At 31.0% G+C, this 23,591-nt stretch overlaps 1 protein-coding gene across 1 annotated transcript; it reads right to left on the minus strand.

Annotated features, from left to right (window-relative positions):
- Nucleotides 1-4,675: 4,675 nt before the first annotated feature.
- On the minus strand, nt 4,676-6,587 carry LOC142608035 (transcription repressor MYB4-like). Its single transcript, XM_075779738.1, has 3 exons — nt 6,326-6,587; nt 6,076-6,205; nt 4,676-5,686 (listed from the first exon to the last, which is right to left on the minus strand). Exons 1-3 carry the CDS (start codon nt 6,459-6,461, stop codon nt 4,990-4,992), a joined length of 963 nt encoding a protein of 320 aa, XP_075635853.1. The 5' UTR covers nt 6,462-6,587; the 3' UTR covers nt 4,676-4,989.
- Nucleotides 6,588-23,591: the final 17,004 nt, after the last annotated feature.

Here is a 23,591-nt window from a genome sequence, read left to right on the forward strand (position 1 = left end):
CCCGCACCAGCTCATCGCGGACAGGTGCCTATGGCCACCGGTATGCCATCTTTGTGTCTTGGGTATATTGTTATTTTTTTGGTTGTTTGTAGTACAAACTTTACATGCTGGGTTTGTGTTTCTTTTTGAATGTTTGCCTTACATGGTAACATGGGTTTGTGTTTCTTGTTACTTTACATGCTACAAACATTATACTCTATTTTATGAGAAAATAGTCCAAACACGTTGTTCTTGATTTGTTGATAAGGTGAATAGTAAAAGTGATAAGGTATTAGACATTTAGACCCTTAGGCCTTAGCATTCCCATTTAACTTATTTAAGTGCGGTGAGGGTGAGTGGGTGACCCACTGACCCTAGACCCACTGACTCTATTTTCTCCACTTTCATTGGAATTTCTCTGTTTTTGACTTTATAGTTTATATTACGAGGTAAAAACTAAAATGTAAAAAACAAATAGAATTTTTTTATAGCTTGTACAAATTTTTTTTATAAAAAAAAATAAATAGAATTTTTAATGTTTCAAACCGACTAAACCGAGCTGATCAAACTGCACCGCTATAGGTTGGAAAACTGACCCTAATCGGTATGCATCGGTTTTAATTATGAGAAAACCAATCCCTATCGGTTCAGTAACAAATTTGAGAAAAAATCGAGCTGATCAAACCACGCACACCCCTACTTGCAAGGCCTTCAACAACTAATAAACATCAAAATTTTTAAAAATAATAATAAAAAACAGTAAAGTACAATGATACCTATAAAAAAAAATGTTTAAAGTACAATAACTTATTATAAAACTATTAACAAAAACCAGACTCTTCTTAAAAAAAATCTTAACTCTTCTAAAAATAATAATCTTAACAATAATTTATACTTTATAACAGTAAATAAAATGCATCACATACTAACCAGACCATAATCATTAAAACCCATCAGCCATCACATACTCACATTTCAATAATAATAACAAAAAATCCTATAAAAAAAATAATGATAACAAAAAAAAATATTAAAACCAATCAAGATTGACTTATTGACTCACATTTCAATAAAAATAACAAAAAATCCTATAAAAAAATAATGATAACAAAAAAAATATTAAAACCAATCAAGATTGACTTATTGAAGATAAAATTTTGAGATGGATTAGTGACAAGTTTCCATGGGGTTGATGGGTTGGCAATATGATAGAGAGAAAATAGATCAATGGCAAGAAGCAGTTGATGGATTTGGCATCGGTGCAACGCAAAGAGAGAGATGACGGTCGAGGCCACGTAAGGAAAAAAAATCTAGTACTAGTGTACACATTTTTTTTTTATCATAACTTTAATATGACAAATTATAAATGGTGGAAAACAAATAATGGATCTATGTAAAAGTAGTAGCAACGAATCATAGTTTATAAAAATGTCTGTGGTAAAGTGTGTTATTTTATAATCACTATCCTGCAAAAGGTAACTAAACTACAAAAAAAATTCCTTTTTTTTTATTATTTAAAATTATTGTGTCACAATCCTAATAAATTTTTTTTAAAAAAAATGGACATTGCGGATAGGGATGGCCATGGGTAGGGTATGGATCGAGTATGGGTATACCCTACCCGAAATGTTTGCCCATGGATACCCGGATACCAATACCCATTATTATCCATACTCAATTCTTACCTGGATTTATTATCTATGGATATCCATACCCTACCCGAAACCCATTTAATATTTTTCTTTTTTAAATCCAAAAACATTTTAACTTAAAAATTAACCAATAACTTTATCTTAAAAAAGAAAAAAACTAATCAATAACTTTGAAATCAGATGTATCTACTTCTTCTTTTTCCTTTTTTTTTTTTTAAGATAGATAGAAATATTATTAGATAAAATTTTATCATACACTCTCTGATACATGCTCACAAAGCCTCACAAACACAAAGCACGGTTGTTCACGGTTACCCAGTAGCTTACCCTCTATCATACCTATGTTGTTCACATGCTCACGCGCCATCATAGCCATGGTTCTTGGCAGATCCGTGAAGCCTTTAACTTCCGCAACACCGATTCATGTTCCACGCACCGTTTAGGGCTCTGCTAGGTAGTAGATCGAGAAGTTAAGTTCTAGATTTTAGAGAAAGAGACCAGGTAAATATGAAGTGTTTGGCTCGAGTTTAGAGAGAGAAAGGATGAGAGGTTGGGAACCACCATCTTGGCGGTGGCGATTGGGCTTCATGACAGAGCTAGGAGGTTATGCCTCATTTAGATCAAAGAAAGGGTGAGATCGATCCGGATCGAGAGAGGTTATATGCTTTAGTTTTAGAGAGAAGTTGAGGTTGAGATGTGAAACCACCATCGATGGTGGCAGTGATGAGCTTGAGAGGCTTCGGCCATGGTCGTCTGAGATAGAGAGAATGTTTAGACCCAAGGATTACAAGGAGATTTTGAGGTTGAGAGAGTTTATTCGGAGATGGAGAAGACCACCGTAGTGGTGGTGCTAGCGATCGGAATGATGAGTTCAAGGTGCTGGGCCATGGAGGCTCAGGTGAGAGAAAGAGAGAGAGTGACGGTAAGGATGGAGGCTCAAGTGAGAGTGAGAGAGAGAGAGTATGAGTGAAAGTGAGAGAGGGTTTTTTTATATATGGGTCGTGTATGGATAATATCCATACCCTACCCGAACTATTCGGGTAATATCCATACCCTACCCAATTAGGTTCTACCCATAAAAAACAGGGTATTACCCAAAACGTTTGGATTGGGTAGGGTAGGATATCCATTACCCAATGGGTATAGCCATTCCTAATTGTGGGCATGCATGCATGCTATACAACCAACCATTTTTCCTTGCATATTTTTCTTAGTGCATAAAAAAGGGGCAAGAGAAACTCTAATATTAATACTGAACTATACCTCCAAATTAATCACAAGCCAAGCAACTTATCGTGATCAAGAATTTAAGAGATAAGTGTTGGTTAATAGCTGTATTTCTAATTGTATAAGGTTACTTAAAACTACAACCTTGTTGGGATATTGGGTCTGTGAGGGTTGAGTATTAACATTTTGAGATCGCTTTGTTAGAGCTTAATATAATACATTGGAATATCCGGTTAATATAAAAATTTGTTCACTTTGAACCTAACAATATTATATTAGCCACTTACTCTTATTATTATTAATGAATGAAAAAATTTCATTATACTTGACTAACTCTATCACTAGCAAGTGAATATTTGAACAATTACACCTAAATTAAAAAATCTCTTTAATTTAGGACTTCCACTTAATAGATTCATATTGGAGGCTTGTATCATTAGGAAAAGTTAATGAGTACTCTAAGGATTTTGATTTAGAAAATATTTTCAAAAACTTTTTATGGGAAAAAAAAAAAAAAAGCAATTAATTGTTTTGATGGCTTTTTATACTTCCTATGAAAGTGGTGTCAAAGTTTTTCTAAAATGATTTATTAACAATTGTCCTAAGAGAACCTATTAACACGATCCTTTTTTAAAATGGTTTATAAAAGTGATGTCAAAACTTTCTAAAATGATTTATTAACAATTGCTCTAAGAAAACCTGTTAAGATGATCTTCTATTATTTATCACATACCCACAAATTAGTCATAATTAGTTTAGAAAATCAAGACCTTTTGAGGAAGAGCTTTTACTAACAAGAGCAAGGTTGTTTTGTAATAATTCTGATTAATCTATCACCGCACACCCTTGATGCGATGTTCACTCCACAAGTATAAGTGCTTGTAGGGTGTGGGAAATAAGGACCGGAGTTCAAGTCTCCAGAAGGGAGCTTTCACATACATATACACTTAGATTAAACTAGAATATAATTTCTATTTTGTATATAAAATAAATTTTAAAAAAAAATTCTGATCAATCTTTAATGTAATTATATTGCCTCTCAATGCAGATCAAGAGTCAGTTCCACTTGAGACCTAATGTATCTTTCAGCTAGTATAGAAATGGTAAATGTTTTACAATTCAAATATGAAATACCAGTCCTCCCATGTTCAAGCCAATAGCATCAGTGTTAGCTATGACTTTCTTGCTTCTTGCCTATCGACCTTCTAAGCGTCATTTCACAATAAGATTATAGTTTTTTTTTTTTGCTATAGAATATAATGCCAGAACTTAAGATATTACTGATTCACCAAACAAGTCTATACAGTTTAACATAATGAAAGGGTTGGTGGCTTTTGATAACTTTATAGTATTCATTTAGCTAAAAAAGAAAGAAAGAAGAACCTTTAAACTATAATATATATTCAAGTCATAATAATGTGAGAAGACTTTAAGACTAAGATTAGATCATCACTAACTATAAGTCAAATTTTAAAGCTTGGGCCTGAGCAAAACTCCAAAATTCCAGTGCTTTTTTTGTTTTTGATTTCGAGTAAACAAGTTTCCCACCTTGATCTGGCCTAGTTCATAGAAAAAATTCTGGGGTTTAGATATTCCTTGAAAGCTGTGCAACCTATATCCAAAGGGTCTAAATTACCCTTTATTGCTTGAAACAAAACAGTGATATAGTTGATGTATAAACTGACTTTTCACTAGGCAATGTTCAAAGCCAAAAAAATTTAAAAAATCTTGGAAAGAGAGAAACTAAAGGAAACAGTACTTCTGGCTTGGTTTATTTTGACATTAGATTCTTGGTCTTGAACGAGGAAAACATCTTCTTTTTTATAGTTTTCATAACATTTATTTCTGATTGGGGGTTTCAGAGAGAGAGCAAAAGCAGAGAGAGCGAGCCGTACAACAAACTTAACATCATCATCATATTCTCCCAAAAAGAAATGCACAAAATAAAAAGAAGCTTTACCATGTACTGTCAAAAGAAGAAATGTTTGATTTCATCAAAACACAAACCCCCATAAGGTTTCTTTTCTTTTCTGAATTTCTCTCTCTCATCCCCACCACTACCACCATGCCCTTACCCCATCAAATCTTTCTGATTTTACTTACAGTCAGACTCAGACATCAGTTTTTTTTTTCAGTAGTAGAAGTACGTGACCTTCTCTTGTGTCTTGTTTTCATCAATATTATTGAGCAGACTGTTAGAGCAATTAGTACTATTACTAATCAGTTGCTTAACATCTTCAATCCCATAGTCTAATGGGATTTCTCCAAAATATCCATTTGCGACGTTTTGCCCTCCAATACTGTTGCTGCCATAATTAAGCATGAACTTTTGGTTTTCTTCTAACCCATTTGAGATGTAGCTTTGAAAACCCATTTCTTCTTGCTTGACCTCTCTGCCATAGCTGATCTGAGTACAGCTCCCATCAGATGAACTGCAAGTACTTCCTTCACTTCCAAACATGAGGAGGTTCTCTTTCACAGGATAATACTGCATGGAACTCGACCAGCTTTCTTGGGTTTGGAAAAGAGATGAAGGATTATTGGTGGCCAAAGAAGTGGTGGTGTTTGAAAAATTCAATGGGACTGACATGGATTCAAGGCCTGAGAAAGACTTAGTTGTTGTTGGGCTATAATAAGATAAGCTGCATTCTTTATATGATAGTGGTTGAGATTGAAATGGTGGGGCTTGGAAAGAAGATGGGAATGGAGGAGGTTTTCTCTGAGATGGAGGAAGCATTCCCATAAGCTTCTTCTTAAGCTTGGTATTCCAGTAATTCTTGATATCATTGTCAGTCCTGCCTGGCAATTGAGCAGCTATGATTGACCACCTGAAATTGTTAAACATGTTAATTAGTTCAATGAGAAGAAAGCTCTGAGCTTTCACTTAATAGCTGCAAGTGGGTGTTGATTTTAGATCTAAACTTGGCATGCATGCAGAAGAATTATCCAAAAATAGGAGATTCTAGATAAATGCAAGTTATTTTTTCCCCCTAATAAAATAGACAACCTAAAATATTTCTCCTTTTTCTCATTTACTTTTGTTACTCCTTTTGGATAAATTTCTTCAATATTCTTCCATGACAATAGTTGATAATTAAGGAAAAAAAGTATAACAATGACTCCCACATGACAATTTGGGAAATTTTTCCAAATATTTGTTAAAAAAAAATGCAAATTTTGGTGAAAAGTACTAAGTGGAAATTACAAATTAGAGTACCTGCTTCCAATGCTTGCAAATAAGTTGCAGATTATTCTGTCTTCCTCGTCTGAGAACTCGCCATGTTTAATGTTGGGCCTAAGATAGTTAAGCCATCTCAATCTGCAACTTTTCCCACATCTCTTCAGTCCTGATCCACCACAAAAGCCAAACAACCAAGAAACAAGGAAAACTTCAAAACATGAAAGAGAGACATATATTTGAACATAGCTATGAAATGGGTTAATCTTTGCTTTAGGTTAAATCTTACCAGCTTTTTGTGGAAGTGCTATCCAATTCCCACCAGTTCCATATTTTTCTATGTACTCCTTAAGCTTTGAATCCTCTTCTGGTGACCATGGCCCTTTCTTGACATTTGCCTTGTCACAACAAGGAGCCCTCCCCATCACTCTCTCTCTCTCTCTCTCTCTCTCTCTCTCTCTCTGTGGGTGTCTGTCTCTCTCTGTGAAGGAGTCTTATGATCTCTTGGATATCCTCTAGCCTCTTTAAAGAACCAAGGGTCTTACTAAATGAACTTTGGTTTGGATGGTGCCTTTGCCTTATAATTAATAAGGGACTTGATTTTGAGGTTTGGATAGGAAAAAAATATTTATTAATTCAGTGATACATAAGTCAAAATGATGGACAAGGTTCAATCAGTTTCTAACTTATAATGCTAATTGGCTAAAGGTAATAGAAGTTTCCATCTTAAAGATTTTCCCACCCCATATCAACCTTACTCAGTTTCTTCCTTCTCTCAGTCACAGCATCCAAAGTATCGTTATGTGGAAACACTACAGGTAATTGAATTGATAGCTACAGGCATCATAATGTGACTTTTTCCAAACCGCAGACTTAGTGGAAGCTAGATTATAATTTAGTGGCTGCGCAATTTGATAATTAATAATGTTTAATGAATTAAACAAGTACAATCTTATATTTATTTATTATTCTGTAAAAAAAAAAATTGGATTATGTCATGATATCTCTCCTATTTGATTTGATTTGACACAACAAATTAGTAATAATAACTTTTTTTCTTCCCTAAAAATGGGACATTTTTTTAATAACTATGAATGTAATTGTATATATATTGAGGTATGTCTCAATTCTTTGTATTATTTTGCCTATTATGTTATCTTTTGGCAATGAGGTTTTGTTTTTGTTTTTGTTGTTGTTGTTGTTGTTGTTTTTTTTTGTTTTTTTTTAATTTAAATTTCTTAGCTTAATTGGTTAAGTACAACTTTAAAGGCTAATTTTTTCAAGTATAATTATACTTTAATGTTAGTTTCCAGTTAATTTAACCGGTAAAATCAATTAATGCTTAAATTCATTCTACCTACACACAAAATCAATTAATGCTTGATCTAATAATAAAGAGTAATTGTCATGAAAAGAAACGTCATATGATGACATTCTATTACATGTATTAAAAAAAACCTTTAACTTTTAGAAAATAAAGAAATAGTTCCAATTAATTACTAAACTGATAAAATCTTTAATAATTGAATAAAATATCTGAAATTCAATCTCTGCTTACACAAAAAACCAATTGATATTTAGATCTAATGATAAAAAACTATCATCAAGAACGGATGTCATAGATTAAAACTCTCTAAAAAAACTAGCTTCCATAAATAAGCTATGTCCAAACACAATCTATATAGAAATTACTTACTTACCTTAAGAAAATTTATTATGATTGGAATTCCTTTAGACTTCCTTAATTTGATTCCTTGAACATTTATATAAACTGATTTGCCTAGATAGCAAGGCTAGAAATATGAATGAATTGAAACATTCTAAAGTCTCCAGTGACGGAACTAGGATTCAAAGTCAAGGGGGGCAAATATAATTTTCTTGAGGGGGGCAAATATAATTTTTCCTGGGCTTATTTTCTAAAATCTTAATATATATCTACTATTTAATATTTTAAGAAAATTTGGGGGGGGGGGGGGGGGCACAACCCCCCTCAGCCTGTACATGGTTCTGTCTTTGAAAGTCTAAAACATTGTATAAACAAGAATACAAATCTTCAGTCTAAATTTTTGTGTTCCATTTTATGCTTTATCAATCAAAATTTGCCATATATTCACTTGATTTTCCTTAGTTATGATTGAAGGAGCAAAAAGTTAAACAAAAGATTCTTAATAAAATATTCACAAATAATAAGGGGAAGTGTCATGTTCTTCATAGTTTGGATAAGAATCATTTTAAAAAAATAGAATATTCTATTAGAAATGTCATAGTCTAAAAGGACACTTATTTATTGCATTTATATAAATCATTTCTTAAAATTTATGAGGAGAGTGTTATTCATGAAACTCTAAGAAAGGTTGGTGTAATTTACACAAAAGAAAATAAAAGTACACTTTCTTCCCAAAAAGGATGTTTTATATATGGGTGTGTCTTTCTCAAAAAAAAAAAAATTAAAAAAAAAAAAAAATAAATAAATAAATAAATAAATATATATATATATATATATATATATATATATATATATATATATATATATATATATATGGGTGTGTAAGCAAAAGCATTATCATTAATTGATTCTTGTATCTGGTGTCAGGTCAGCAATTCGTATTACAGTTTCAAATTTATTTTATTTACCCTCTCACATATTTATATCCACGAAACTTGATAGAATTGTTCAATTGGCATGGAATGAGCAGAAACACCTTCATCAAAGGTCCAGGAATCATTACTCAAACGATTTTCATACTCTACTGTGCATGATAAGTGATAAGAATGATCATATACACACATGGGTCCATCAATCAGATTCTTTGCCCTTAAATTTATCTGATCAGGTGCTTGGGACTGACTAATCAATGCCGACCCCCTTGAGGAATTGTTGACACATCAATAGCCATTGTCACAGCTTGTAAAAATGGGCAAACAAATTTCTAGGGATGGCCCTGCTACATTATAGCATTTCCTTACTGGCGGCCTTTGATTTTCTAAATGACGCATATGAATAGAGGCCTAAAGGAACAAGTTGAGAGACAGACGACCCTACTGGATTTTGTAGGCCATAAAATAAAAAGTACAGGTTTCTCATGCTTGTTCCTATATATATAATAACTTACCTATAAAAAGATAAATATATGGAAATAGAAGAGCAACGCTATAACTTGACTTCTTAAGGGTTTAAAGTGCTATCTAAAAAAAGAAATGTTCCTTGTTTATGGGTGAATATTCCTACCAGCCTCCCATCAATTTGCATTCTATGATTGAACCGCCAATCCTAATTTCAACAAGCTGTACCCCTTAATGCAAGAGGCCATTCCCTAGTCTATGAATGTGCCATTTAGTATAATTATAGGCTAACATCATTAAAATCAACATATATTCATGTATTAGATTTCAAAAATGACTTAAAGGGGGATTAAATAATTAATTTAATTAAAGATAGATTTTTTTTATTTTTTATTTCTATTTATAAACTAATGACTACAAGCTAGAACCTCTAAAAGTTCACAGAAATTTTAGAAGTAGGGTTAAATTATTAAATGCATAATTTTCTAATAAATTTTCAATTCTCCTACAGGTTATTATTATAACACTCCCCACTTTGATACCATGATACTTTACCAATTCTCCTAAATATTAAGATGTTTAAAAATAGTTGAATTCTAACATTTTTTTAATGACTTAACCTTTTGAAAAAAAATAATTTTTTTTTATAGTATCAAAGTAGGTAATCTTGAATTTGAATCTTGTCTCCATTTTAATTACTCGTATAAAAAGTTAGAAATCTCACTCTAAACCCACAGCACGTGAAAGGATGTTAAAATAATGATTATATGATTCAAATAATAATTTAATTTTACAAGCATTTTTTTTAGAGGAGAATCGACATTTCAGTTAATATATTTAATGGAGTTATATATATATATATATATATATATATATATATATATATATCTTCAATTCTTAAAATCTTCAATATTTGTGAAACATTGCCCACAACCCTATCTGCCTATAGTGGCAATATTGCCGACTGGTAACCCGATGAACCCAATTTACAAACATGTCCTTAAGAAAACCCCAAACTTTGACAAATGAAAATGAAAAATGCCCCTACAGAAAGAGACAAAACTTAATTTGTCTTTTGGTATGGCTTAATTCTGAAAACCTATAAGGCCCAAAAGGGCTTTTTGATTAATCACAATTTTTTGAAGTAACATTCATTCAGCTCATATAAGTCAATATGTTGAAATTTCGTGGAAGCTTCAAAAAAAAAAAAAACCATGTTGGTAATTGGAAATAGTACATAGACTAAATATTAAACAAAGAAGACTTGTATGTATGGCATAAAATAGATTATAGAGGCAAAAGCAAAAAACTTCAATCACTTTTGCTTGTGTTTTCTTCTTTCAGATTGCTTGCAATATAATAATACTACTACTCAGACTAGGGTAGATTAGATACCAGAGCTCATACATCTTCTCTTTCACCTACTGCTCAGTTTGACTGTGCTCCCTATGAGCTAGTTCTAGATGACTAGCACATTGTACCATATACTCAATCTAAATCTATGTATATAAACACAAATTTCATGCCACAAACATGTTTTTATCAATGAATAACCTAATTCATGCTTGAGAATAGTTATTATGATAGACATGAAGTGACAAAGTTTTATATAATAATTAGAAGAAAAAACAAATGTATAAATCCATGAAATGATAGTTACCAATTAAAATAAAAATGCTACTATTCTAACGACATTAATAAGTAAGAGGGTTTCTACGTCTAACATTAAATCATTATTCATTTTAATAAGTCAAACATATGATTGCTCTACTACAATATAATCAACTTGATGGGGTCCCAATTTTTAACATTATTAATGAGCTTTGATTGTGTCATTGCCAACGTGATACACTTCCTATATTTTGCATACCAACAACGAACAACTACAGTATGAACAGTCCACTAATTTCCCATGAAAAAACAAGCAAGCTATGTTTTTAAATTTGGTCACCTTTGTATACAATTAATTTCTTAATTTAGATATGTCCCTCAGTTTGTGACTATGTGTTACATTTATGTTTAAACTAGTGGCTTGTATGGTAGGGTTTACAGTCAAGGCCCAAGGCTGTGATGTGAGATAAAAAGACAGACAAATGTGTTTCATAGAACAAACACTGAACCTGGTCTGATTAATATGTTATTATTTTTCTTTATCTAATTTTTCTGGATAATCAATGGGTCATTATAATATTAAGAAGGACTACCCTCAATACAATCGGGTATCTCTTAATTTATATAGTATATATCTAGGGATGAATGGATGATATTGGTACTGATGTAGGAGCCTATGTAATAGCCCTTTATATATATTTTTGGGATTGTATAATTTGTATTAAAGATATTGGTTTTCTTTTCCCAAAACCCAATGAAAGGCTAGTATGAAATTGAACCACAAGTTGGTTATATAAGAATATATATGTTAAGGGCGGCTTAAGATGATGTTCATGGAATAGAGTAACATAATATTTTCACCAACACCAAGGATAATGAAACAAAGATATGTTGATTGATGCGTCAAGCATGATATTCTTATTCTCTTCATCTGCCTAAAACACATGCGTTGTTGCTCATTAATATGTCTCTCACTATCAAATGATTGTTTATAATGAAGCCTTTCTCGTTGACCTATGACACGTACTTTACAATGCAATCATAATTGTGACCTAAACTACCTTTTTACATGCAAATTAAGTTCTTATAAAATATATTCACCCACCTTATTTGCTTCTCTTTTTTACGACAAGAAGTATTTATGTAGTCAAGTATTTAATGGGGTTATGCCACTTGGGATAAATATGCTACTCTTTTACTTCCTTTTACCCCCTCCCTTTTAGATAACTACTTACTCATTGCATTTTCCACAAAACTCTTTATTTCTTTATTGAGTGAGAGTTACATAGATTTAAATCCTTTGATTCTCTCTAGTTTTTAATTAGATTTATATATGATACATTATATTTATTTGATTTTTTGTGATTTACATACAATTATTTAAATTATTGAATTTTTTAAATACCACGTGTCACCCATCTATCTAACAATTGAAGGGAATTAAAGTATTTGTACACATCATGTCTATAATACAAATCATAAAATATATATGCACTTTCAATGAATGCATCCCTAGTCATCTTTGTGGACGCTCATGTCTCATATCTCAACTAGTCAACTTTAGCACTTCTTTTACTAAAATGATCATGATTATCTCATATTTCAACTTTCATACTCCGTACACACATCACTCATAAAATGACAATAATGTTCATATTTGTGAGTGAAGTCTACGGATCAGTGTGAAATAATAATTTTTCTTAAATAGCTAAGTTCATTCGCAACAATGACATTATTTACAAAGAAATAACAAGTTTTTGAAGGCAACAAGTTCGTAGATAATTTAATATTTTTCATAATTGAATCGTCCGTGCTTTTTGTAAATTAATGATATTTGAATCACTCAATAATAGCCTCAAATGAACATATTTTTATTATTATTCAAGTGAGAAGCATTTACTAGATATCGTATCACTCTACATGCGCACGTAACAGAAGTCGTTATAAATTAATTTCCTTGGGGAGCAAGTATATAGGCTGTGACCTTTAGATGACTAAGATTTTCAGGCATATACGTATTACATATATCATTTATGTGTGCCACCCAAAGCTATTAATCATTTCCATTTTTTTGGTTTCCTTCTTAACAGTTGGTTCACTTGGTTGACATTTTGGTTTACCATAACGTAACATCAATAATCATGGAGCTGATGAAGATAATTAATCACTGAAAATTGTTATCTTACAAGGCAAATTCTCTATATATGCTACTACTATAAGTGTTTTTTTATATAAATATTCAACAACATAATTACATATAAATATAATCACCTAACTTTGATTCTGTACCGTACCTTATTATATTGTAAACCCTATAAAGAAGAACAGGAGTCCCAGCAGTCTTATCCAGTGTGGGACGAGCTACATGGTCCATAAATCATAACCATTTTAGAACAGTCTTCTCCTTACTACTACTCTTTAAATGTATACGTATATTCCACTCTACACATTTAGTAAATAATTTACCTTCTTTGCAGTACTGACCTTAAACTCTCTTATATTCTTCAGTTCTAGGCTACACAAAATGATTTTTTATGTTATTTTAAATCTTATATCAGAAGAATACTTTTTTGGATTATAGGACATGTCCAGGTGTTGCAAGAATCTCTCTTCCCAACTAACCAAATTTGATGAGTAACTTTCCAAATGCATGTCTTGTAGCTAGCCAGCTAGTATTTTACTATTTCTCATTTTCAGAATATGGAGATATGGACTCTTAAGAGATATTCAAAAGCAATACCGACACAATGAATTTCACAATATATTTATAACAATAGAGTTGAGTTTTTTCCGATTCTTGTTGGAACTTATTATTAATCTTAATTTTAAATTATCAATGATTAAATATCAAAAAAAAAACTTGCCATCTCGATAATTGACTTATTTAATATTTCAACGTTCTAGAATTAAATATTATCTTACTATTTGTGCCTGAAAAATTTGATAAAATACATAATTATTTTATTGTGTTCACAAATTATATATATTATATATATATATATATATAGTGATTTAGGAGATATTTAGTACTAGTGTCTAAACAACAGTTTTCGGTATTTAAATAACAATAACAGTTTTGACATGTATTTCTATAATATTCCAATACGTATTTTTACAATACTGAAAACTGAACAACAACATTAAAAATTTCCAACCAAAGGCTTTTATTATCCATATAAGCTCTACCTTTACTCTTCAGGCCACAATCTTACAATACGCTTTTTTATTTTTACCATTTTGACTTGTATATATTTTCCCCCCTATGATTGCAATTTTGTCTTTTCCATTTTACCCCTTTTTATGTAAGATTTTCAAGTATATCATTTTGACTAAAAATATGTCAAAATCTTTAATCACTGTATGTCTTCTGCAAAGTTAACAATGTATGTACATGAAGGTATGTAAACTGATTATCGTCTTTCATGTCATCAGAAAAAGGTATGAATATTGATATACTTCTTTTTAGGCCTGTCAACCTATCATACTATTGATTTTTCAGTACTGGATATAAGGTCAAAATTTTGTGTCAAATAATTTGGCACAGGTACATAATAATAGTATCTCCTTTATGTGTGCAAGCTTTATTACAAAATAGAAAGAAAATATTTTATATTTTATAAATTAATGTTCGGATGGTCAAAACCTATAAAAGAAAAACCATGATAAAAAAAATTATGCAGAGGTAAGAGTTTTAATGAACTGAAAAAGAAAAGAAAGAACATTAGCATTACCTCAAAAATGATGATAAAATCTCAAATTCCATATATAATAATTTACTTATCCATAAAAATTTGTATATAAATAATAAAATTTTGTGCTAATTTATAAACTAAATAGTTTGATATTGTTTTCAGGTTAAACTTTAAAGTTTAGCTGCATAAATGTTTTATATATAGTTATAAAACTGTTACGAATTGAACATTTTATGAGTCTAAGAACCAAAATCATTGAAATTCACGTGTACAAAATGATGAAATATGTTGTATTCCTATGCGTTCAATCTTTAAATGATTGAATTTTTATCTTCTAAATTGATTACAAATATAATATATATATATATATATATATATCATATATGTACTTTAAGTGCAATTCATGTATTTGTGTACTGTGTCACTTATTGAAAGATGTCACTTTGTAGTGACAAGAACATTCTAGGGGATTGATTTATAGCTTCAGATGCAATGAGAACTGATTACCATATTTTTTCTACTCTTCAATTCTCTAGTACAATCTTAAAGTTCTCTTGCATTGGGCAATTGTGGCAGTATAAACTACATTACGTAATTGAATTTAGTAGTATTAATTAATTCAATTGTTCTATGGCTATATAGGTATTTACAATTGTTGTTAATTATTGTATTGTTTCAGATATCTTTCTTACATATGGTTCTGAGATTTACTGTAAAATACTCCTGGCACGCATGCTTTATCTATTCATAGATGCTTCATTGCAAATTGCTGTAAAGTTCAGCCATTAAATACTGAATATTGCTTAGTCCAGTACATGAAGCCAATCATTTAAGTTCAAGAGAGGCAGCTAGCTAGTTAGTGTGATAGAAGTGAACTGAGATGAACAAGTTATAGTTGGCTTCTTTTCCATGATTAATATAATAAGACTGTCTATTCCTCAATATTTAATGTCTTTTTTTCTTTTCCTTTTTAATTTCCTCACTATTATTGTATTCGCATCTCTTTGTCAATGCTTTTCTCCAATAGTTCCAAACATATAGACTGTTGGAGATGCATGTAAAGAAATTAATAAATGCCCTAGATCATTGGCTCTTTGTTTAATTATATATACGCATGCAAATAGGTAGATAAATTATAAGCATGAATAAGAAAAACCTGTAAATAAGTCTCTTTGCAAAGGGTATATCGTAGAAGATAATCTATAGAAGATTGGAAAATTATTTGTTTGACGTTTAACAAAAGAAGCAATGATTTTTTTAATAAACTTAATTGAGCTTTCTTTGAAATGAATCGTTTTTATTTTATGCATTTTATCTTGCTCGTGGAATCTTCACTTTAAAAAACATATAGGGGCCCCCCAATTCATATCTCCATCAAGATTATAGACATGGACTTTTTATCTATAAAGCTGTAAATAAATTAAGAACAAAGAGACGAGTGTCGTTTGCATTGACTCTTGGGCACAAAGATGCATACTAATGTTGTTTTCATTTCTCAACGGTTGGCAACCAAGCTAGAAATTTTTGCAGGCTGTAATCGTTTTCCGTTTTATAATATAATAATAATTAGTTAATAGCTAAAAAGTTTTAATAGCATGTGAAGCAACGTCGGGCAATTTGCCAACTTTCCTTTTGCACTTATATCCCTGTTTTTCAATCTATCTATGTAATAGGTTTTTTTTTTTTTTTTTTGAGTCGTTCTAATAAGTTATAACTAGTTCAAATTAGTTTGTACGTCTTTTCTGATACTCGTAGTCGTAGAATATAAACTTGCAAAGTTAGAATCTCGTTATAAAAAAATGGAGAAAGCTAAAATGCATAATAGCAATACTTGTTTGTGTATTTGTGAGACAACACTTATACAACTATTTTTTTTTTTTTTTTTTGATAGGTACTTGTACAACTAAAACTATTATAAATTTGTATTCACAATAAGTTTGATATCATGATAGAGCGTATGAGAAAATATGAAAAAGATTAAAGAAGTCATAGAGAGAAAGAAAAAGAAAGAGCAAAACATAAGAAACGAATGTGGTTTGGTCTTAAAGGCTTACATCCACACCAAAAAAACTTTAATGGCTACAACTTTAATATTAAACCATGTGTATTACAATGAATTTATTGAAGAATATTTATAGTAGGCTAATTCATAGACTAACTAAGGATTTATTTTACTACAAGTGGGATTGTGATTATTTTACTTGCATTCCTAAAGTAGGATAAGATTACTTTGCTTGCACTCCAAGTAGGTTAGGATTACAATAAACCTGGGCGAGAGTTATACAACAAGCATGAGCCTTAAGTAGGGTTAGACCTTGATATCTTTAGCACCCCTCAAACTTGAGGAGGAAACTCAAAAACAACTTTAGTTTTGAAATTGTATAAGACATTGAAGGGGAAAGTGTTAACAAATTGGATGTGGAATGGACCAATTTGGACTAAATTAAATGGAGTTTTGCATATGATAGAATGAAGCAAAAGCCATGTGCATAATGATTGAGGCTTGAATGTTGAGCCTAGTACAAATCATATTCACCTAGAGACTACTAATCAAAGGCTTAGTTTGACTATTGCAACTTGAAGCTGATAAATATGCATGAAAAAAAAAAGTCAATATAGGAGACCATGGTTTTAAAAATCAGTTTGGACCAACTAGTTCAATAGGAACCAAGCACCATTTCGGTCCGATAAAACCCCTAAAACCAATCATAATTGGCAAGAACTAGTCAAAAATCGAAAAAAATTTGGAAATTGGGACTAAAAACGATTCATTGAGTGTACTGGTTTATAAAACCATGGAAGAGACTACCGATTAACATACATGATGCTCAGCTAAGATGGATGAGGACACTTGGTCAAAGGAAAATTTGAAAACTCTCATCATTAAATGTAGTTGAAATCACTAGGATTGTCTTGTCAAAAATATTGTTTTTGAGAAAGATGACTATGAGATTGTATAGAAGTTTTTCCAAAGTAAGGAATAAATTAGGGTGGGCATGCAAAATAGATGTCTTCAATGGTGATAGAACCATGACATTGTCCATGATAGGTTATATATATACTAGGATGAGATAGTAGAGTGATTAGCATTATTGGTTAAAGAAATAACCTAATCTCTAGTGAATAAATTTATGGATTAATGGAAGCCAAAAGCCTGAATCTAATACCATATCAGTACATATATCAAAACATCACTTTGATTCTAAGTTAGAAAATATGAGACATAACTTTAGTATCATTTTAAAGTGTCATAGGGTAAATTACATTTGGATCCATAACTTTAGTATCATTTTAGTAGTTTTCATCAAATGATTGGAAATTCAATTTTTCTTTGACAAATTTATCTATATGTTCACGTGTAACTAACCAAGAGAAAATAAAAATATACAGAAAATTCAAAGTTAAAAGTTTGATATGTATCTATATTTTCTTTTTACTAATGATATTTCCTTTTATGAATTTTAAAATTATTATTTTGTTTACACTTGGTATTATATATTTTATTCTTAAATGGTTTTAAGCTCCGAAAAAAATTAGGATTATGTTAGATTGACGGCCTTAATCACTCTATTATAAATGGATTTTTAGCAGTATAGAATCTCAAACCATTCCAAATCAAGCCCTTCTAGGGTTTGAATATTATTATTTATCATAAAAAACCTTACTAGCAAAAATAATCATTGAGTACACTATATAAAAAGAAGGGTCCAATTAATGAGTACTCTTAGATATTTGTTAATAAACAATTTTAAGAAAGTTTTAATACCATTTTTATGAGAAATATAATAAGCAAAAAAAAAATCAATTATTTTTTTTCCATAAAGATTTTCTATTTTTTTTTAATTAATGTCTTTAATGTATCCATTAGTATAGAGAGTCGGGCTAAGGACGAAGTAAACCTAAAATCTTTTCAATCAGCGGAGTGACAATAGTATAGTACCAAGTCAGTATAACTGCTTTAGGAGATCTCTCGATGAACTTTCACCAAGTGTATCATCAATAACGGTGTTATACTCTTTTTCAGTCTCAATTGATTTCTTTATCATGGAAGGATTTGCAAGATAGTCTTCATCGGAGGAAATCTTTAGCTTTACTAACTTCTTGTAGGTCATTTTCAAATCGTACACATCCATGTCCTCGGCTCTCGTGACAAATTAGGAAGGGTTCAATTAACGGGTGTCAAATTGTTAACAAACTACTTTAGAAAAGTTTTAATCTTTATGAAAAATAAAAAATAATCTCAAAACATTAATTACTTATTTTATTTTCTTATAATTTTTTTTTTTCAAAATAGGTTATTAACAAATGCCTTTAGAGCATCATCCATTAACATCTCCCAAAATACAAAACACAAAACACAAATTACAGCAACAAATATTAATATCAAAGAGTTGTGGGAGACTTAGAAAATAAAAGGAAAACAAAGGGGCTTCCCACCAAAAAATCGGAAAAAAACAAAAAAAAAATCAAAGAACACACAGCAAAGTCAAACAAGTCCTACACCTCCTAACTGAGATTCGACGCACAAACAGAGTGTGTGTGGGTGTGAGAGAGTGTGTGTCTCGCTGTCTCAGTGATGTCATAAGTTGCGTAATTGACGAAATTATATCATTTTCAAGATTCGTGCTATACTGGACCGTCGAAACGTGTCCCAAGTCCTGTCTATCCTCGAGCTTCGCAACTCATTTGGATTTTTCTACGATTATCGTGTGGTCCCCACTCCCTCATCAAACAAAATACAAAAAACAAAACCTTCAAGGTGGTTCCCACACCTGGGGCGGCTTCCATGTCCCACACTCGGGCGTGTGCGCCACTCGCCACCTTTAGACTACACGTGGAAGCTCTATGTCAGAGATTTTCTTAGTCTTGCAAGTTGGGTAGCTATAATAAATATATTGTTGGAGTTGAGAGTGGTTTTGTTAGCTGAGCTGAGATATATAGTGTGGGCTCCGACACAGAAAGAGAGATTGTGAATGTGTTGTGAGTGAGGGAGAGAGGAAACCAAACCAAATCAATCAGTCAATTCGATGAAAATTTTGCATTTGTTTCAAAGTTAGAGAACCAAATCAAAAATTTATGGCTCATCTTCTTCCCTTTTCACTAAAATATATTTTAATTAAGGAAAATATTAACGAAGAGAGTTAAGTGTTGAGTTATGGTGAAATTCAGTTAATAAAAAAAAAATTGAAAATACATTAAACTAAAAAAATTGGCTTAATTGACACTATGTTCCATAAAGTTGCTAACACTGTCCTATAATTTTTTTTTTTTTTTTAGCCGCATCCAACCTTCAACCAGACTAATCACTGTTCGCGTGAGAGCTCTACGGGTAAAGACGCCAGAAATTCTTTTCAAAGTGCGGGCAAGACTAACTAGGAAAGACACAGCCCAAGACAAGACTTTGAGGTAGAGCCTACCAACTCAGCCAACCCCCTGGGTTCACTGTCCTATAATTGATACTATATTCCTAACGACTTTAATTCTTTACCTACGATCTGTTTGGTGAAGTGTGGTTTACCGCCTTGAATTTTGAGTGAATTGATGTTTAGTTTAACTTTAAGAAAGTGTATTGGGTTTTTAGACCTGGTAAGAATTTTCAAACTTTTAATACTTTTGTGTCAATAGTTTGGGCTGCATAACTATTACTACCATTCACGAATCTTGAAAATTTCTGTTATGTTTCTTTTTGGTCTATTCTATGACTAGACTTTTCTTGCCTATTGGTTTGATATTTTCAACGTTTTAAAACGGTAAATTGTGGTTTGTAGGGGCTATTAGAGATTGGTGTACGAGGTAATTCTATAATGATTATTTTTTATTATTATGTTAAGATGTCAATTTGTTTAATTTTGACTTTTGATTATTACTAATATTCTCGAATCTTGAAAATTATGCTATGTTTTTTTCATTATGTTCTGTGACTAAATGTTTCTTGCCTCGTGGTTTGATATTGTCAATGTTTAAAAACTGTAAATTGTGGTTTGTGGGTATTAGAGATCAGTGTATGAGGTTGATTCTATAATGATTATTTTTTATCTTCATGTTAAAATGTCAATTTAATTTTTTTATTTAGATAAGAAAATTTCAATTAACTTTTAATGTAAGCAAAGTTCCAACCTTAAATCTCTAATAAAAAGTTCTAATTGATAAGATCTTTTTTGTCATGTGAAGGATATTTCAACCTACACCGACCCAAAAAAAGAGGAAGACCTTATAAATGTCTTGGCCAAAGCAAGAAAAGTTAAAAGAACAACTATGTTTTTTCTATTAAAAAAATGGATGTCATAAATTCAAATATCATGGTATGTGGTCCAAGCCTTACTTTCCCCTGTCACACTATTTACCAAACTAAAAAATTGAAAAATAAAATCCAAAACTGCCAAAAAGATTTGAGAAATAGAGAGTTTCAAGATTTTGAGGCCAAACCAAAGTTTAATAGAGATAAAATAATGACAATGACGTGTTTTTTCAATCATTTATGAAAATGTAAAATAAAGAGATCAAATTTGTAAATAAAAAAAAAAAAGACTCAAATATTATAAGAAATTTAAATAACTTTTCAAATTTATATTCAAAACTTTTAGAAGGCATTTGTCTAAAGTCTCCTTATATTCTTGGAGGTCCAAAATATCTTTAAGCCAATCGTGTAGAACCACAAGATCAAGAAGAATTATATATATAATTCGTTCAAAAAATAAATAAATTTTGATAAAATAAAGTAATCGTATCAGGTTATGAAACTTCTCATTTTCTTCTTTTCAAACCTAAAAAACATAATTCCCTCAAAATACTATGCCCACCCTGGTCCAAGGGGCCTATTTTCGTACCACATGTCTATTTTTTCTATTGGGTTGGGCTGGACAAGCCAGTGGCCCAGGGCCACCCCCTAAATAATAGCTCTAATGTCTTCCTAAGTCCAGCCTTTTATGGGCTAGTGGTCCATTCAGCCCACGACCTTCTAAGTGAACCACACTAGCTTCGACCTCAAAATGTTACAATTCCAACACTAATAGTCTAATACAAATAAAACGAATGCCTAAATGCACCAACACTGTCTAAAGGTTAAATACCCTAAAATTCTTTCTTATAACTCCGTGTGGTTTCAATATTTGCTAAATTGACCTCTGGAATTAACTTTTGTTGTCTTTTATGGAAAGAAAAATCACATGAACATCACGAGATTAGTGGTGCAAATTAGTTAGTAAGACTTTTTAATATCGTAAAGTGATAAGCACATGGTTCTTTTTCGTCCATAAGTGCTAGCAAAAGTTAGTCATATAGGTCAATTTGGCGGATATGAAACCCTTAAAAGAAGTTATAAGGAAAAATTGAAATCAAAAGGGGTGTTTTGCAACTAACTCAAACTCTAAAAGGTATTGCATTTTAGCCTAAAATGAAAACAAAAACTTGTCACCTGGTAACCGTAAATAAAATTTTTCTATAAAATAAATATTTTTCATCTTGTTTAATATATGTATATTACAAATATCAAGAAATTTAAAACGCTACTTACCTTGCACCATCAATCAATATAAATAAATCAACATTCTATATTTTTTTCATATAAAGATTTTGTTTTTGGTTAGAAGAAAAGATGGTATATAGTCTGTCAATTCAAGTTAATTAATCTGTTAATTTTAGGTCTAATGAGTATTGTCCTCTTTTAAGTCTAAATAAGACTGTTGAAATGGCTTGAATTTAACTTCCGTGAATTAACATTACAAGTAAGCATTAAATGCTATCTTGTATGAATTGTCAAAGAAAATGGCAAGGAACAACACCAACTCTCTATGTATTCATGCATAGCCGAATTGTTTGACTCTATACGCAATTAATGAATGCATGCCTATGTTAGAAAGTTTGACTTGATCAACAAAGTCAAAGATGTGCAATTCACCATTTAAGCTTGCGTAAAGAATTACTACACTCATGCATTAAATGATGTAGTGGCGGCTCTAGGAATGTTTCTCAGGGTGTTCCTAGTAAAAACAAACCCAGAATTTGAACTTATGGGGGGCCCAAAACAAAAGGGTCAATTTCATACTAAGGCCATTTAAGTTTAATTAAGAAGAAAAAAAATTATATATTTGGGTACCAATCAATCCTAATGTACCTTTTAGAGTTATCACTTTATATATATTATATTTAATTTGTTTATAACTTAGAACCCCACTTTTTTTGTAAGAGCTTTAAAAAATGTAAATTCATATAATATATTTTTAAGCCATAAATTCATATATGTAGTGTGTGTTTGACATGACTTAATTTTGCCAGCTTATTTTACTATATAATTTATTTTTGCTACTATTCATATGTCCTCTTGCACTTTTTGATACTATTCATTGGTTTCACTATACTATTTCAATTAACTTTTATCTTTACCTACGATACTTTTAACAAAAAAATTTTCAATTTTAACAAAATAAATTATCCCAATCAGACGTCTAACTTAATAATATATTGCAGAAGAAACATTTTGAATTCTATCACAACTCATTAATATGAAAAACAAAATAGATAAAAGGTAGGAAAAAGAAAGAAGTGGATAAGTGAATCTCACGTGTAGAGTAGATGGACTTTGGACAAAATACAATAGTAAAAACTACATGTGTGTCTGACATTTTTGACGAAAAGTTTAAATGTAGATATAGGGAAAGTAAAAAACCTCTTGAGAAAACAAAGAAACAGTGAGCTGGTGGAGAAGTCAAAGTTGAAGAAAGAAAATAATGGAGGAGGATTTCATCAAACTGGTGGAGAAATCCAAGCCAAAGAAGAAGAAAAAAATAGAGGAGGATTTTTGTTGTTCAAACAGCAGAAAACATCAACCATAACAATATGACAGTCCAGGCAAAAAGAACTGAAGAAGCATAAATGATTCATGTAAAAAACGACAATTGTTGGAGGAAGAATAAGAGTTGAGAGAGTGAAATTGAGGGAGAGAAATTTAAATAGGTAAAATTAGGAATTTGTGATTTCTGTTTTGTTATTTTAGATTTGTGGTATAATTACATTATGTTTTTTTTTTTTTGTTTAGACCGAAATTTTGTTCTATTTGAAGTTTTTTCTTGTTACGGGTTTGGTACTATTGTGATCTCTTTGGGTTGATTTGATGAAATTTTGATGATGGGGGCCTAGATTTTGGAGAGGGGGGGGGGGGGGCAAGTTGTTTGTGAGTATCTAACTTGAGAG

Source organism: Castanea sativa, chromosome 8 (genome assembly GCF_040712315.1).
Source record: "Castanea sativa cultivar Marrone di Chiusa Pesio chromosome 8, ASM4071231v1".
NCBI lineage: Eukaryota > Viridiplantae > Streptophyta > Magnoliopsida > Fagales > Fagaceae > Castanea > Castanea sativa.

Excerpts from the sequence above, each read along its gene's own strand:
- LOC142608035 (XM_075779738.1), bottom strand. The coding sequence starts at position 6,461 with ATGGGGAGGGCTCCTTGTTGTGACAAGGCAAATGTCAAGAAAGGGCCA. Across the intron at positions 6,206-6,325 it reads AGCACTTCCACAAAAAGCTG|GACTGAAGAGATGTGGGAAA; the intron begins GTAAGATTTAAC and ends GTGGTGGATCAG. Across the intron at positions 5,687-6,075 it reads TTTGCAAGCATTGGAAGCAG|GTGGTCAATCATAGCTGCTC; the intron begins GTACTCTAATTT and ends TAACAATTTCAG.